We start from the raw sequence: 18,627 nt of genomic DNA, 5'->3' as shown, positions 1-18,627 counted from the left end.
GCTGGGGTCAAGCTCAACTACCCCTGGTGCCAGAGGTTTGCCATTGCTGGGTTTAGTTGGTAAGGAGTTTGTTAAAGGACTTGGGGCCTTTTCTGGCTGCAGATAAAATGGGCAATTGTTTTAGGCAACAGATTGGGAGGGAAGGAGCAGCCAGGCAGCCAGCCCTGGCCTTGCCAGAGCCCAGCAAAGCCAGGCTGACTGCAGGAGGAGGTAGGTTGGCACACAAGCCAGCAGTTGTTTCTGGGTTGCATCCCACACATTCATGTCTCCTTATTCATGCCCCTTAATGGCAGCCAGGCTAGAGTTTGACTCCTGAGCTGTTCATCCCAGTGCTCCCTTTCCTTTCCTTTTCTTCCCTGTTGTGGCAGAAGAGCCTAGGATGGCCTCAGCCTTTTGTCTTTGGGGAAAAAATGAGTGGCAACGTTTGATCTTGCTTCCTCTGCCAGAAACCTTGGTCTGCTGAGAATGGCTGACAAAGAGGCAGAAATCGGCTTAAGGGGAGTCCTGCATTTAGCATCTTTCCCAGTGTTTTATTGATGGAATGCCCAGAGCTATAATAGGTGAGGGCAGTGTGCTTGCTGGTGGATTTTCACCTCACAGAAGAGAATTTCTGCAGGCAGGAGCAGTGTCACAGCACAGCTGCTGTCTGCTGGACAGATGGTCTGGAGCAAACTTGTCAAAATGTGTGTTCAGCTGCTGTGCCTTCTGGTCCTTGGTTGGCAGGGTTGTAGTCCTGCCACTCCTCGGGATGCCACTCCTCAGGCATCATCCTACTCCTCAGCAACTCATAAATTAACAACTGCCTTTTGGTCTAGCCAGGTACATGCATGACTTCCACTCTGAATCCAGTAGGATTCATGCAAAGCAGTAGAAACATTTGTCTGTCTGTCCTGATCAGCCGAGAGAGAGTGAAGGTGTCAAAACATCAAAGAAGAGGGAAGATACAGGTTATTTTTTCTTTAATGAAATTCAGGTAGTTAAAACAATGAACAAGAAAAGAAAGAAAGAGCCTTGTTTTCCTAGCAGTGTGCGTATCTGTGCTCACAGCTGTGAAGCCTTCAGAGATTTAAACAGGCAGATCTTTATTTTCTGTCAGTTGTTGAGTCACAAGCTTAGGTTGCAAGGCATGCTCGACCATCACTTTGCCAAGTGACACAAGTATTTGTCGCAATTCCAATCCAGCTGCTGTCAGACTGGCAACTTGCAAAATCCCAGTAAACAACCCCATTGGTCTTCTACGGAAACATTTCTGACAGTTGAAATTTTTCTGAAAACCAGGGGCATAGTCTGTATAGTATTCTTCCCCATTAAAGAGAGGAAAAAGAGGAAAAGGCAGCAAAAAGTGTGTATTCCCCACCCAGTTAAAGGACGAGCCTTACTCACGTTTCATTAATTGTCCACTCTCAACCCTTTTTTGCAGTAACCTTATAGCATCTCCTTGGAGGTGCTTTAACTGAGTGGCTAGGGAGTAAAGCAGGATGGCAGGGATGCTCTCCTTACAGGAATTCAGTCCCTCCAGTCTGTCTGTCCTGAACTTTTGTTATGTTTATAGGTGCTTTGTGAGTGTTGTTTTCCCATGCAATGGGCTTTCTTTTCACTTCTGGTTCCAATCCCATCTCCTCAGCAGAGCTTCCCACATGTTTCTTTACTGCAAATCTTGCTGTCCCCCCACAGATGGAAGGTTGAGGGTGGTTGAAAGAAAACAATTGAAAATTAAACCATGTTTAGCTATTGAATCTCACAGAAACATCCATATTCGTTCTGCGTTGTGTCTTCTGAGTGATTGGTCTTGGAATATGTTTTCCTTGGGAGAACTCTACCAAGGCCTGGGTGGCTCTGAGTGGTGGAACTGAGAGCTTTTTCTAGCTGTACTTTCCAACCAGGGGAATCCAGTTGGATGTGTGAAGGACTCAGCCCTCATCTCTCATTGCTGTTCCGTGGTAGTGCTAACTGAATGTAAGTGCATTCAGGAAAACTGAGATTTTCTGGTACTCCTGGGCTTGTAGTTGGTGTAGGTTACATCTATAAGCACTCCTTCAGGAGAGCATATTTGACAGGTGATCACAAAAACCCTCCTGCTATGTCCACTTCTGGCAATCAGAAAGAACTGCACCTTGGGATCAGAGCTAGGGCACTCAGAGACTGTCAGGGAGGTTTGGAGAGGAGTGGATGCGTAACTTACAGATCTAAAGTTGGCTGCTCTGTGTTTGCTTTTATTCTGGAAATAGTGACTTCCGTGACCTAAGGAAAACTTGTGAGAGTCCTCCCCTGTGCCAGCATTGTCCTTATCTGCATTCACATTTCCTGGTCTAGTGTTGGATTTTTGGTCCTATAAGATTATGCAGTCATTATTTCCCCAGGTTTTATGTTGCATGTTGAAGCAATTGCCTTGATTAAACGTCAGTGATGAGTTTCTGTCATGGCTGGCTCGAGTGATTCCAGTACATACGCAGCTGGAACATGAGGATCCTTTGGGAGGGCCTTTAAGTAATTATTTTAATGTGCTTCATTTTCTTTCTGATTAGAACACTGAATATACTTTAATGGGGTTTATAAATAGTAAATTTGTGTTTATACCATCATCCTAAACCCAAAGGACTGCAAATAACCCTGTAGTCTGTGTAGTGTTATAGCTGTATATGCCATCCGTCAGTGTTTTCAAGCAGAACACAAATGTAACTACACCTGGGGTAAAATGCAGCAAGGACTTAATAGCTTAGTGCAACACTTCATTGCAGCATCAGGCAGTAAGTCAAGAACACATAATTCAGTTAGAAATGCAAGAGGAATTCCACCAATGTAAATGTAAATACACAGCTTGGCATCTGACCAGCTTGCTGAAGTAGATATGTCTGTTTTTAAGAAAGATGTCACAGGATTTTTAATGGACCTAGTTCATTGTTTAAAATGTATTAAAGCAATAAAACTTACCACACACTTTCCTGTATATAGAAGAATTGTAGAGCCAAGTAATGTCAGGGAACTGGAATGAAATACCATTGCCGCTAGCTGGCACCAGCTTTCAAATAATTCCCATAGTCCTCTGAGTGAACTCTCAGCTTTTGATTTTCCCATCCTGTTTGACAGCAATGTGCGGTCATTTGTAGCAGTGCAGAACTAAACAGCAATGAAGGCGTGCAGAAGCTGCCGTGAGCCATTCTGCAGGCATATTAAGCAAGTCCTTAGTTAACTGAGACAGATTCATAGGAGGCAGGAGATCCTTTAGAAGGGGTACAGGATAAATTTACAACTGCACAGAATCAAAAGTGTCTTTTTTTTACTTCTGCTTTGGAAGAGGATTGAACATGATGTAATTGGGCAGATTTAAACACGTTTTGTTTCATGAACTTTACAATAATAGGATGACTCAAGTCCTTAATTAGAATAAAAAAGCATTACCTCATTGATTAGCCTGCTCCTTTCACCAAGGCACGGGAAATCTTTAATCAGCAGACCCGGGGAACTGCTTGTAGATGAGCCAGACTGCTAATGAGGGATGGATTCAAAGCTGCCCTGTTGTTTTTCTGTTTACCAAGTATAACAGAATTGTTTGCTTTAGAAGAATCTATGTGTGGGGTGAATGTGTGCTCAGTTTGAACTGAGATGGGAGACTTGCTTTTTCTTCCATCTGATGCTGTCAAGTTCCTAACTCAGCAGACTTAATAAAACCATTGTTCCTTTTTCCCCATGGACCTGCTGCAGAAGTTTCTGTCTTGGTTTCAAAGGATCAAAGAACTGGATTTTAGAAAACCATTTTCGGAAGCGATCTGTAAAACCTTGCCAAAAATGCATTAATTAGCCATTGTAACTACGGGCTGGTACTACTTAACACACCTGGGGATCACATCCTCTTGCTATTGCCCTTTGCAGCAGCTGGCCAGATCTGGAATCATTCAAAGTGCCAGCAAAAGGAGGAATGTCCTTACGGACTGACACATATCTGGGACTCAGCAGCTCTTCATTCTGCACTTGAATTTCTCAGGTAGCATCTTGGGTACAGTACTTAAAAGTTAGGTCTCTCCATTATCCCTTTGGTAAAAGGAATAAAACTGATTTCGTAGGTCTGCCTGGGGAAGAGTTTCCCTTTGCACAGAAATGTGGCATTCAGATCATTGTTAATGGCGTTTGTCATTGAAGTGAAAGAAATGCTTTCTATTACCTTCCATAAATTTTGGGTAAGACTCAAAACCTTTCTTTCCATATTGCCTGAGATGCCCAGTCACGTCCAGATCATAAGGGTAGTAAGACTTATCATCACAGTGAAATACACAGCTGTGGTAGGGTGATTTGACCGTGGCTAAACTAGTAAATAAAAACGGACAGGAACTGTAGTCTTGCTCTGTGCCAACTAGGATGAAGTAGCTCCTGTCCAACAGCTAAATCCTTCCGCTCCCCAGAGCAAGCTGACCGTGTCCAAAACAGGAAGGGCCTTGAGCTTGTACTGATCCATAAACTATGTCCAGGCATCATTTGGGAAAGCAATAATTAGCCCTGGCCAAATTCAAGCCAGGAAGCATGCTAATAACTCACAAGATGGACACTGTGTGCCGTTATCTCAGCCCAAGCCCTGACCACGCTTATTTGCTAGTACAGATGTTGGCTTTTTGTTGTCAACAGGACAGCCTGAAGAAGGCGCACATTTAGGAGTCAGGATTTGAGCCGGTAGGGTCCTGTAACGAGGATTTTCTTGGGGTAGGTGGTGCTGAGTGTATGTCTGGCACTTAAGGGTGCTCTGTGAGCGTAAAACACCATGGACATATTGCAGCAAGTATATAGCTGGCTTCTGTGGCTCCTATCAGCTAGTACTCTTTTGGGTGATGGTGGGTACAGCTCAGGAGTTAGCCCAGGACTGGATGGGTGCAGCCAGCCTATTCTGGAGTATAACAGAGTTCCGCCATGGTGTGTCAGTTGGCTAGGAAAATATCTTGACTTGGGTTTTTGCTACTATAGGCTATTCTCTGAGGTCTGCTCTCTGAACCATGATTTTCTGTAATAACTGCTACTTATTTGGCATGATGCACAAACTGGCCAGAGTGGCTTGGATGGAAGATTTCCAAGCTTCTCTCTGCCTTGCTTTATTGCTTTTTGTCTGTAATAGCATCTGAGGCGTTCCTGAAGGCATCATTAAACACAAAACACGGTGTCATGCCCTCAAAACCACCTTACAACATTATCTAGACCCATTTGCTAAAGACGTCTCATTTTTCATTTGTGTGATGGGTTATCTGCCAGCATAGGCTGTTGCTGTGTATAACAGTCTTGTCCTGGAAACTTGTTCCTGAGTCATCCGTCTTTCTCATCTTGGCTATAAGTGACAAAGCCATAGCTCCAACTGTTCCTGTAATATGAAAAAATCAAATGTGTTCTTAAGAGGCTCCTGAGGGTTAACCCTCAATTCCTCCCTCAAGAGCTGTTACAGCAAACCCCAACCTCACTGGAGTTGTTTTTATTTGTTCAGTGGTGCTGCCAAGAGACCAGGGCACTGCCACACAATACAGGATGCTCAAACGGGAAGGACACAAGTGTGGTCCAGAGCTGCTGGCCAAGGTCTCAGGGGAATTAGTTTCAATTCTCCGTTTCAAAGACATCCTGTTTAGGCTGTAGAGAGCTCACTTCTGGTTTTCAGGACCGCATTTCATTCCCTATCTGTAAAAAAAGAATACTGGCATGCCCTGCAACACAGAGGTGCAGAGAAAGTGAATTCTGAAAGGCTGTGAGGTGTTTGGGGACTATCCAAATGTTGTAGTTGGTTGGCAATAAGCATTCTTTTAGTTGCCCTTGGGAGGTGGTTGGAGATGTAACCCAGCCTGCTGTATCCCTTACTCTCGTGGAGGAACTTGCTCAGTCTGCCAGTCATCTGCCAGCTCTTGGCAGCACAGCACCATTGCTCATGGGAGGGAATTTGTTGTGGTGCCATTGTGCGCTACAAGACAGATGCTACTGATGGATGGTATGAAGGATGCCAAGGTATCCTTAACCCTACAGACAGATGGACAACATGGCAAAGGACAGTGTCCTTTCTGCTCTCCTTAGCTGTTCATCCTGGGAGGGGCTCATACCTAGGACCCCTCTCAGGGACCATTTCCAAAAGGCAACATGGAGAAGACTGCAACAAGTTTGTCTCTGTACGCAGTCCTCTGGCAGTATCTCATCAAGCTTTGCTCCTTCAAACACCACCACATGCCTTCTTTCTGCGCCCAAGGCATGTCATAAGCACCCTCTGTTTCAGGCTGTGACTTTGCAGAGCTCTAGCACAACCCTCACGTTATTTCAAGCACTTTGAACTGAAAATCAGATACAGAATGAATAATAATTCCACAACACCACACAGAGCAAGGGAAGACCCAAGGCCAAGTGTCGTATAGTATGGATACAGTCCTGCCCCAGCCCTCTCGTTCAGCAGGGTAGGTGTGTGCTTCCTCCTGTGCTCATGACACCTCTGCTGTGGGGTTCTGCCAGCTGTGGGAAGGTGGGGAGCCTCAAAACCCTTCCATTCCTTGGACAGACCATAGGTAGGTAGCAGTGTCCTCCCTTGGGGCTGCAAAGAAAGATGAGCAGAGACAGGAGTGAGGCCAGGAGTTGCAGATAGGGGCTGGGTGGGCAGCACGGAGGGGCTTAGAGAGGGCCACAAAGGCAGCCCCATGAATCAGCACCTGGCATTTTGGCTGTGTTTGATGTACTATATGTTTACAACTGCATTGATCCAGTGGTGTTGGTTCTATTTCCTAGCCATGTGGCATGGTGTGCCATAGCATTTCTCCTTATGGATCCAGATCCTGAAATGTCTGGGGTATGTGTTTTCTGTCCAAAATCATCATTCTTTCCTCTGACATTGCCACAGCCACTGTAACAGCAGGAAGTAGAAGCTTAAAACATTGTGGAGTTATTTGTAATTGCTACTCCCCTGCTGTCATCAGCATCATTTCATCGCTTTTCCACTAGTCCCTCCTACTGACACAGATTAGTGATATAATTTCTGCTCCCTCTGTGTATGCAACAAAAGATTCCGCTTACCAAACCTCAGTTAATTTCTCATGTCTCTCCAAGATGGCTTAATTGCACCAGATTTTCCACCAATGTAAAATGGCATAACTTTAATATACTTTGAATCCATTTATGATTTTTAAGTCAGCAAACTGGCCCAAAGGATCAAGTTACTTGCCCAAGCTCACACCATGAGTCAATAGCAGCTAATCCTGAAAAGAGCTCTCCTTGGGCTAATAGAGCACTATCCACTTGCTGCTTTTTGTCCCCACAGAAGCCTGAGGTCTCACGCTGTCTGGGATTTGACAGCCTGAGACACTTACCAGCATTTCTACCCACAATCTGTGTTCCCTGATCCATTTTCCCTGCTGCATCCGTTGCAGCACATGAATCTTCAGCGTTTCTAAGCCAGCCAGCCCCAAGGGGGACAGCGGGCGGTAGCAGATCCTCAGGTAGCTAGGTAGGAGCAAGGAGCAGGGTCTTCAGTGAATCAGTTGGGTGGAGCTGCAGGTTTGTGTTGCTTGTGTCAAGCCATAATTCTCTGGGGATATGAGATGCTAGGTTGGAGGCCTCTGTGATATCATCCATCTGCCATCCCTGAAGAGTGCTGTGGGAGTAGCAAGTGTTGCTCTGGGTGAGCTGAGCTCTGAGAGATTTTTTCCCAATAGGAGGGCAATGATTTGGTTATGATTTTAGAATATTATCACGGCTATTAAACGACACCAGCGCTCAGCTGGATCTCATGCGTGAGCCAGAACACTTTTAAAGACTACTTATTTCTTCTTCTTTTAGTCACGTATTTGTGGATTGCTTGTATTTATCAGGTTTCTGCGATTTAGCCCCTGGCCTCTCTGTGCTCCACAAAGGGCTCGCAGTGCTTCCCCAGCTGAGCCCGTCCATTCAGCATGACAGCCAGCTGTTGTACGTGCTGAGCTCAGTGCCCAGCTCCTGAAATTACTTATGTTGCAAAAGCTTGTGTGCTGAGAAGTCAGGCCAGTTAGCGATAAAAACGTAAATAGGAATCCAATTAAAAAAATGCAGAACTATGTCAGCTATTTTTCTGCTTGCAGCAGAAAGAAGCCCTTTGGCAGCTGCCACTGCAGAGCCTCAGTGTCTTGCTTAGGAGGGAGAGTTTTGTGTCTCCAGTGCTCTCTGGTGTGACTGTTCCTACAGTCTGACCTCCAGCAACGTCTGCAACATCAGAAGTAGAATTACTTCGTGCAATAGGCATATCCGCGGCCTGGGGAATATTTCACACAGAGCAATTTTATCTTACCTCTATTAAAAAAAAACAACACAAGAAACCTCTAGGCAGGAAAGTCGCGTTTTCTTTTTATGGAAGAGGTTTTGATCTCAAGATCTGCAGGAGAGGCAGCAGCTGGAGCATGGGGCTGTGGCTGCAACAGCGGTATCATTTAGCTCTGACAATGTCTCACTGTGTCCTTCTCTATTTTATTTCCTGTGGAGCCATGTCTGTGTTGCGGTGAGAGGTTTGTTTTACCCATGGCGCAGCCAAGAGAAAAAAGTGACCACTGTGAACAGCAAGATGTGAGGGAGGGAAGACAGCGGGTAACCAGGCTCATCTCCATCTTCCCTCCTTGGGCCATATCATGGAGCAGCTGAGACCCTGCACTTTTGAAGCAGTCTGCCTCTGAGTGCAAATCCTGCTTGACTACTGCTGGAATTTGCTCACTGCCTTGGTAACCGGCCCTTCTCTGCCTTTTCATAAGCTCTCTAGATGTGGTGTGACAGGTATATCAGGCAAAATTTTAGACTAGAACATCATTTGCAGTTTGCTAGAGGTTTTCTGTAGCTTGGGGATGGGAATGTCCAGGTACCAGGCAAAAAAAGAAAGGCGCCCTTGAGACAATCGTTTTCCACAGAGCCTCTGGGATTAGAGAGGCCAGAGGTTTTTTGATGCAAACATCCTCTCTTGTTACGCTATCTATTTGAGGCTTTTCTGTTCACAGGCAGATAAAAACTAGAGTTATGCCTGCACTCTGTGTTCTTGTACCCGTTCTGCTTTTGGATGTGGTGATGAGGGAATTCACGTGAGGCAGCAGCACAGGGGAAATGGTCTCCTCTTGAAGAGCACAACATGAGGCTGGCAGGCTGTCAAACATAGGTGGCAGAATATGCTGCTGGATATGATGGCATTCTGTTTGCGAGGAGGTAAAGATTAGGTAACACAAAATTAAACGTTTGCCTAGTAAATGTGGAACAGTCAGTCTGCCTGTCCTTGGGAGGAGGCACCAAGCAGTTGCAGGTCCTGCTAATTTGACTTTACCAAGGCCTGTAGTGACAGGACAAGGCGCAACAGTTTTAAACTGGAAGAGGGTAGGTTTAAATTGGACATAAGGAAGACATTTTTTACGATAAGGGTGGTGAGACACTGCAACAGGTTGCCCAGAGAAAGTGTGGATGCCCCATCATTGGAAGTGTTACAAGTCAGGTGGACGGGGCTTTGAGCAACCTGATCTAATGAAAGATGTCCCTGCCCATGGCAGGGGGGTTGGACTAGGTGATCTTCAAAAGTCCCTTCCAACCCAAACCATTCTGTGACTATGGTTCTATGATTTAGAGGTGTGAGTGTCGAACACTTCTGGAAATGAGGCATCAACTATTCATGTGTTCAGTGCTTTTTCAGAAATTGTTCAAACACATCTAACAAGAAGCTACAGTGATATGTTCATGTGTTAATTTGGCTTTTTTCACCATTTCAGTGTTGAAGAAACCAATCACTCCAAAACAGTTGCTATTTGCATTTGTCGTTTTTACTTGCTAGTTGTAAGAATTCTTACCACAACATTGCATACTTTCAGTACCATCAATTCCCTATTTGTGAGGCCGCCTTTTTTTGTTTGCTCCTGAATTTGTTGAGCATGTGGCAGATAACATGCTCACTAGCTAGTTTTTTCACACCTTGTTTGTTTCAGCTTGGTTGACTTTGATTGTGAAGCTGCTCAGGACATTTTGTGAAGAATGTCTCATAAAGGGACAATGTTGGCAGGTTGATTTCATTACAGTTGTCATATTTATATTCTTGTCACACATTTTATTGCTGAGTTATACTGCATGCAGACATCACTTTACAGGCATGCAATACAGTACTTGCCCAAGAATTTGCTATCTTTGGAGCTACAGACCTGTAACAATTACTAATTAGTGTAAGGGAATGGATTTTTTTCTTAGAATGTAATTTTTATAGGGTCAAAACATAAAGCTAGGGCCTATTCCTGGAAGTAACTCCATTAGCTTGGATAGTGACTGTAAAGGAAATAGATCAAGGAATAACATTTGGCAGTTTATTAAGTCAAAACTGTTTGTCCTATTTTTTTCCTGATAAAGCTTCCTTTCTCCAGAAAGATTTTACATTTAAGATTTTTTACATGCAAGATTTAACATGAATTTTACCCTTTATTGAAAACTGACTGGTAAACATCCTTGTTTATTTTTGGTGGTCAGCAGTTATAGCTGGTTATTATTTGTGATCAGCTTCAACCTTTCTCTTCCTTTGCTAACTTGCCTACTGTTACCTCTGCTTAATTTCATCCCTTTTTTTTTCCTTACTCTCCCTTCTGCATTTTCCCACTTTCCCATTGCAGCTTCCTGTTTCTCCTTCAGTTACAGCCTGTGGTCTTTTTCAAAAGCATAATTTGACCAACAGTAGTAATCTTTAGAGTTAAAGCAGAAAAAGAAAGAGTCCAGAATAGAGGTCTGGAGGCTAAGAGGTGCATGATATGGATGGGGGGAGAAGAGGGCTGAAGATGACGAGGAGGCCTAATTGTTAGTCTGGAGCATAAGGCAATACTGCAGATCCTGGACATGGAGCAAGAAAGTGCCTGATACTGGCTAGAAATTTGGGGAAATCCACTGAGGAGGGATGAAAAGGAGAAATAGGATGATATAAGGCAGAAATTGCAAGGACTAGGCACAGGGAAAATAGAAGGTGCTCCAGAAGAGGAAAGCAGAGCAAAAATCAATGCTTCTCTCCTTTTACCAATTTGAAATCAAGTCCTACCAAACATACAAACAGAGAAAGAGAATTAGGGGCATATAAAAACTGGTATACACCAAGCCCTGATGCTGCCATCATCACGCTTGCCTTGTAGCTCTTCTACTAACTCATAGACTGAACAGCAAGACATAATATTCTCTCCTCCTTGTCCCACCAAAGCCATGGAGAAGAACCAAAAAGACAGTGTTCTGGTTTCGTCCCTCCTTGCTTGAGGCATCTGAGTGCCTTAGTTAATGCAGAGGTAGGTCAGGCTCTCTCTCTACAGAGAGGCAGATACCTGCAATGCTGCAGTGAGATCTCTGTCTGGAGGAGCTGGAGGATAGGAGCTTCCATTGTTTGGGTCCTGCTTTGGAAGAAAACAGTGGGAAGTCTCAGGACTGCTGTGTCAATCCTTGGATAAGATACCATTACTAACCAAGACTGTAGGCTCATAAAAAGAAAACAGCAGCATGATTCTGACAAGACTTTAGTAATGAATGCTCTTTTAATTACTTACTGATTATATCTGATTATCTGTCTTTCTTTGACTTTACCAAGCATCAAGGCAATGCTCACCAGCCCATGCTTCCTTGCGTTGTACTTTTCTAACTTTTCTAATTTCTAAAATAGACTTATTTTTAGCCCTCTGTAACCTCCCTGAAGTCCTAAAATGTGTGGAGTAGTTACATCCAGGGTGCAGAAAGATACCTGGCCATTTTTTTCCAAAACATGTTAGTGCGTGTTATCTGGTATTGCATATTTGAAAATGTGCATCATTAACATGAGTATTAGGATAAGAACTAACTCACTTATGTCAGAAACCCTGAAAGTACCATTCTGCTACTTTGCAGATGAAACCCAAAATACTAGTGAGTTTTTTTTGCCTTTTCACATCATTATTGGCAACTTCATTATGCCTGTCTTGTTCTGGACCAGTGTCCTTGCTGTGGTTTAATTTAGTCATGATTATATTTTGCAGCTTGTCTTTTGTTGTCCTTAACTTGTTTCAGCAAGTCTCACATTCTGGTTTAGTCTAGAAAATCAAAGGAAAATTATAAAGAAATTTCCTTTATGATATTTTTCTTTCTTTGCAATCTACTCTGTAACCCTTGTTCCCTTGCCAGGCATATGAGTGGCTGTGTGCTTTATTAGTTATATAGTTGAAAACTTTTTACGAAATGTTTCTGTATTGTGATTATTGCTAATGAGATGTAAACAAATGTTGTCCGTCTGTGGTTTTGCTATCTATTTTCAAATTATATTGAAAAAGGATATAATCAGAAAGCTTAAGGGCAGATTATAAAAATGTCTTGGCTTCTTTTAGGAAGAACAGGAACTTTTGGGTGCTGAGCCCTTCAGAAAAATCTCTCCACAAAAGCAGGTCCCTAGGTGGGAGCTGAACTCTTGAAAATCTATTCCTTCCGGCTTTCTTTCCATCTGTTGCTCTGCTGGAACAATAGTCCAAGGCTGGCCTAATCTGGGGGCTGCAACAGGAGAAACTGCCTGCAGTTGAATACTCTTCTTCCGAATGATTGCTAATAGGAGATTTATTCCATCTATTATGCATTATCTTATTTTGGGATATGCCAGGACCATTTAAAACACTGTAAGTTACTCTGATGTCCACAAGAAAAAGAATACTGCGTGAGGTAAAATATCCCTGTGGCCAGCACTTGTCACGGTTGCTTAATGCTTAGCAGTCAGGCTGTGTTGAGCTGACGGGCTTAGAATTTCTATTTGGCATCTCTTGCCCAAAGCGGATGAGAATGGCCCCTTTTGTCCTGTCTGTTATTATCAGGCGGCTGTGGAAAATGAGTACTGTTGAATGAAAAGAAAGCGGCAGATGACATTTTGTTTTCTGCATGAACTAGTGTATAGGTTCTTTGTTTTTCAGAAATGGTTTTCAAGAAGATGTGCTAATATTGCTGCTATTTTAGCAGTAGTTCTTTTGTTCAAGCTTGAACGCAGATTTGTGGGAGTTGGGGTGTCCATTTATGTTAGTGAGCTCTTTCCTTGTAAAATCCCATGGATACCTAAAATATGAATATGTATATTCTGAATAAGCCTTTTTTAATGTTACTGTAACATTCTTTTCCTGGAGTATAATCTTATTTCTATAAAAAAGAGATGGTCATATTTTCAGAATAAGAAGTTCTGAAAATTTTTGTCTGTGTGCTGAGATTACACTTACTCTGAATAATGACACACACTTACTCCGAATAATTACACACACTATTTTAAGCCAGTAGTGAGCATAGGTTAGGGACTCCTGTCTGTATTGAGAACAGTTGACATGCCCTTTGATTTAAGCTATGTGTCACCAAGCATTAGGTCTGGAGATCCAATATTTCAAAATACAGCTATCACACACAGAGGTCTGGAAATCTTCTGACTTTGGAGTGTCTTAGTCATCCTTGTCGCTTTTTCTACAGCTGACCAGAAAGTTTTTCTGCATTATTGATGCGCCAGTGAGACTTGGAGGCTGCCAAACAAGTGACCTACATTGTGTCTGTAAACAATAACATGAGAATTGTGCTCACAAAATGGGTTAGGTTTGAAAGTGTTTTCTGCATACAGGGTTTTGTTGACATAGGTAATTTGAGAATCATTTGGGAGCCAGGAGTCTCAGCTGGATTTTCAAGTGTGCCAGCAGACTGACTAGGTGGATTCATATACCCTAATTTTTGATCATCCAGTTTTGGTCCATGTCAGTTAGGAGGCTAATCTTTATCTACAGTCACTTATGAGGCAGTTTGGCTCCTTTTGGACTCAGAGCAGAAGATGCTAAGGTTATTTGAGTCATTCTCACAGTGCTTCGTGTATAGAAGTCAGTGAGCTCAATTGGGTAAATAGGTTCAGCTGAACAAAGGATACATCATCTTTAGGGCTAGTTTGGTTTTTGTTAAGATTTTTAAAATTCACTAGACTGATGTTCCAAGGTTCACTTGTTTCAGCAACAAATAGCAATGACATGGGTCATCTTCTGCCAGCTGGATGCAGGTAGTTTCAAAATGTCAGATGCCAAGGTTTTGAGTGTGATGTATGAAGAAGGTGCTAATGAAGTGCAGGGCTTGAGTACAATAATACTTTGGGAGACTAAATGTTCCTTCATTTCTGTCTTCCCAATAGCTTCTGCATCCCTGCACCAGCTTACTGCACCCTGGCACATCATGATCATTGAATTAACTATCCTTTCAGCTTCTCCTCTGCATGCCTACCAGCATGTGGCTTCATGATCGGCTCAGTTCCAGCTAAGTCCCTGGTTACCTGCTTATGGGGAGGTGGCAGGAATATATAAAGAGGAGATGAGCGGGCAGGCAGACACACACTCAGGCCAGATGAAGCTGATTGTGAAACCAGAACTTCAGACAGGCTCCGAAACTTCTTACACACCCTTTCTCATCCATTAACCTCTACTCAGCAGTGCACAGCCTGGACTGGCACAGCTAAATACAGAACCGTGGGAATCCTGTTTCCCAGTTAGAGACTGACCTCAACAGAGGCCCTGTATGGATATGCTGGAATTACTTGGCAGTCCAACTGTGGCTTCCTTAGAAGGGTAGTGAGGGGAAACAACTTGAACGCAGAAAAACAACTTCTTCATGTTCCTGCTGGTAGCAGTCAAACCCTGTGGGTTTGGCCCCATGCCCTGTAACTGCCAGTGGAGTCCCCTGGCAAAACAGAAAGCAAGCCAGTGTAAGTGGGATGGTTTGATGGCTAGACTAAACAGAGGGTTATTACCAGGACCTTTCAGTTTAATTAATTTTGTTTTATGTGCTGTTCTTTATGGCGCTCTTTATGGTTCTCTTCCCTTTGTTCGGTATTTCCCACCATTCTGGTACTCTTTTCTGCAAATACTTTAGCTCAGTATTAGTAAATTCCTTGTTAACTTCACTGGGGTGGAGACCTGTTGCTTGGAAATGTAGCGGCTCATGTGTATAAGTACCTGTGGCATAACGGGCTCATGCATCAGGAGAGCTGTTGTAACTCTCCGAATGGACAAGGGATCTTGTCAAAGACTTTTTGGCATTCTGTAGATTGGCAAATCCTCATCTGTATTGTCATTCATTTCTCAAAGAATACTTTGCAAGGCATGAATTATGCAAATAAACATTGCTCCTTCCCCAGTAGATTGGATTTATTTGTGTCTACTAATTCTATTTTTAATCAATATGACAGCTCTGAAAGACTCAGTCTTACTGTTCTTATGGTTTTGTCGTTAAATATAATGGCTCTCATTTTTTACCTTTTCCTTTAATACTTAGGTTCATTTGAGTGATAGATTTCTTACCATAGTTAATAAAGCAATGAATTTGCGTAGAAATCCTGGGTGAAAGCTGTCTGGCTTGTACATATTATAACTTTAGTTTTTGTCAGGTTTTGGAAGAAGGCTCCTTTACAAATGCTTCAGTTTGAGGCAGTTCCTTGGAGCTGAGCTTTCAAAAGTAGCTCAAATTCAGAAGTCACTCAAGGCATATCCATAATGAATATAAATGCGAAAGAAGAAAAGCCATGGAAGTTTCTCCTGCTTTAAAAAGAAGGTTTGTATCATAAATAGTTCAGCAAATTAGTCGCTGACAACTGCAGATACCTTTAGTATATTGAATAGGGTATATTTCCAAATAAGGCCGTATTTAAGTTCTGTGTGGGGCTTGCTCTTAGGCCTCTAAAGTGCAGCATTTCCCATTGCTAAGAGATGAAATGGTGGTAGCAAGGTAATATCATCTGAGAGTTCTATTTTGGTGATACAAAACTTGTGAAAATAACTGGAAGTAACTGGACTCCACTCTTTTGTGTGCAGCTGTAACTGGAAGAGGATTTTACAAGATTCTTTAATGTAGTTGGAATGTATGTGTAATCTTTTGACCTTGTTCTTAGTTTTTGATGACTATGGCATGTTAAGTGCTGATAATTGGGTTTGCTCTAGGCTGAAACCTGACCTGCTCCCTGCAAAGGAGAAGATAGATCTTGTATTGTAAGAGGCACTCAAAGGGGATACATTAGAAATTGCAAGGCCATGACTGCTACGAGTGAGGATCTCTGAAATATGGCAATTTCTTAGGAAGGACATGCTGTCGTAAGGAATGCTTCTCTTTTGGCTTAGTTTGAATTGGACTTTTCATTGAAAGGTTTTTGTCCTGTTCTCTAAATTTTCTTTTTTATACCATCTGGTTTGCCTCGTAAGTCAAGCTGCCCTACTGTGAAGGCTGCCTTGTAGCTTCAGCTAGTGGAACGTGACTGCTGGGTATGAGACCATGAGGCACACACTTTTCACTGTTCTTGGAAGGGGATTCAGCTCTCCTTGTTTAAGCCATATGCAAATGAGGCCTCTAATCCAAACTAGTTTTTAGCTTCCTTCTCCAGCCAGGGGGAGAGGAGGAGATCTTCAACGATTTATTGCATCCAAATATCAGTGTTCAAAATAGATGGGATTAATTGTCCTATGGAGATGTCTGTCCCTTTCCACTGAGTTGAGAAGAAGCCTAAAAATTAACTTTGTCTCACTGTCAAATTTTTAGAAGACCAAATTTACAGGAAGGTAATCCTGTCCTTGGTTCGAGAAAGTTCTGAGTGACATTTGTAAATTCTGCAAATAGCAGTCTGTCCAACCAAGTATCTTCCATTCCCTGCTTGCTTCAACTTAAAGGTGATTTTGTCTTCATATCATGCCTCCTCTGAGGAGGGTGAGGGGACTGTCTAACACCCTTATGAAAGGAGTATGCAGCAGTCAAAAACAGCAGCAAGCACTGACAAGGAAATGGAGCCAAAGAGATTTTTAAAAACATGTCCAAAGGGATCAATGCGATGATCCAACCTGCACTTTGTTTTTCAAGCTATCCCTTTTCTGTCTATGACAGTGTTTCTGCAACTGCTCTTCTTTCTTATTTTAAGCTTTCTGTGTGGGAGGAGTAAAACTCCTTAAAACAAATGTGATTGAGTGGTAGTTTGCACAGCACAGCATTGTTAGGCCTGCTCTTCCAGTTCCCATTGGGTTCCTTGATAGTTCTTAAGAATACAAAACGTGAGTACAAGTAATGTCAGACCAACAGTCCCTCCAGCTCAGTAACCTGTTCCTGCCAGCGACTAACAGATGCCTATGTACCTTGCTCTAATCCTTTCCCAGCCTCCATCTATTTTCAGCTTATGAGGCTTTCTAGCCATAAATCTTTCTTGTTAAATGAAGAATTGCAGCTTACTTTCTTGTCTCTTACGTTTTAGAACTAAAAAACCAAAGAAGGCACCTGCTCCTCCAACCAAGGAAGAGAAGCCCAAATTAACCATTTTTGAAGAGGAAGTAGATCCAGATGAAGGACTCTTTGGCCCAGAAGAAGATTTCTTATCGATTGGTCCCAGGAAGAAGATGAAAGAGAGTAAATCTATTCTATATTTCTATATACACAGATTGTTTTATCTAAAGCATATGTGTAACGGAGCTTTTAAAATGTAGCGATACAGAGTATACAGGCTAAATAATGACTTGGGAACGTTAAGGCAAATCTTCCGCTGGGGCAGAATCATCTAGAATCATTCAGAAAGAATAAATAAGACCTGTAGTTCCCAGAGCTGTTCGCTGTTGACATTTTGGGCTGGGATATTATAGGTCTGTGGGAGCTGGCTGTCCCACAGTCACTCATGCCACACTAACAAGAGTAATATGTGACCTACTTTTGAGTGCAAGAAGAAAGCAGGTTTACCAAGTCCCGAGAGTACAGAGTATCACTGCACTTTGTGAATTGGAAGTCCTTGTAAAAAAATAATTGTCTACGTGATCTTTTTTTTCAGCCCAGTAGCCAGATTTACTAGCTAGTGTTAATGCAGGTTTTGTGTTCTGTAGCATGATTTAACTACAGCATTTTCTGGTTCCCCTTTCTAGATCTGAAATTGTTTGAAGACCCAGACCTTGGTGGGGTGGTAAGACTGGGTGACTCACTGCTGCTGCCAGCTGCCTGTAAGAACAGGGAGTATGTGCTGAACACTGATCCTGAGGAGGACACTGAGAAACTGCTGAGGTACACATCTCAAATCTGTCGTGCAGGATGAAGGTGATCTGAGGAGTTATTTAGACCTCAAAAAAGACGAATTTGAGGGCAAAGCTTACATACTTTGAATGCTAACTGTGAATCAATATTTGTATTTACAAGTAAAAGATATGTGTCTTGAAGCTTGGAAATCAAACACATTAAAAAGGAAATTAGGAAGACCCTTTGAGAAAGCTAGGGTGCAAGGTATTATTCTGTGACTCCAAAGGAAGGGTTGTGAAGGCCCAAAGCATGCCATCTAGTCCTTGTTCTCTAACATGACAGTTCCGCTTTCTGCAAGTGATCCACAGGGGCTGAAAACTGATCTACATTATGAAAACTGAGAAACAAAGCCCAGAAATAAAGCGAAATTCAGCTCCTGACCAATCTGATAGCCTTCTATGATGGCATGACTGGATGGATAGATGAGGGGAGGGCAGTGGATGTTGTCTACCTTGACTTCAGCAAGGCTTTTGACACTGTCGTCCACATCATCCTCATAGGCAAGCTTAGGAAGTGTGGGTTAGATGAATGGACAGTGGGGTGGATTGGATTGAAAAGTGGCTGATAGATAGAGCTCAGAGGGTTGTGATTAGTGGCACAGAGTCTAGTTGGAGGTCTGTAACA

At 42.9% G+C, this 18,627-nt stretch overlaps 1 protein-coding gene across 2 annotated transcripts in view; it reads left to right on the top strand.

The window, feature by feature from the left end:
- The window catches only part of HS1BP3 (HCLS1 binding protein 3), a 52,525-nt gene that overhangs the window by 20,881 nt on the left and 13,017 nt on the right, over positions 1 to 18,627 (top strand). The window contains exons 5-6 of one of the 2 annotated variants that reach the window (XM_059835032.1): positions 17,201 to 17,328; positions 17,856 to 17,991. In XM_059835032.1, the coding sequence (XP_059691015.1) occupies positions 17,201 to 17,328; positions 17,856 to 17,991 (264 nt within the window). Of the gene's footprint in view, positions 1 to 17,200; positions 17,353 to 17,855; positions 17,992 to 18,627 lie in introns of both variants that reach the window. The other variant, XM_059835024.1, reaches the window with a different exon arrangement.

This window comes from Gavia stellata, chromosome 2, assembly GCF_030936135.1.
Source record: "Gavia stellata isolate bGavSte3 chromosome 2, bGavSte3.hap2, whole genome shotgun sequence".
Lineage (NCBI taxonomy): Eukaryota > Metazoa > Chordata > Aves > Gaviiformes > Gaviidae > Gavia > Gavia stellata.
This window is presented reverse-complemented; position numbering and strand designations above follow the sequence as displayed.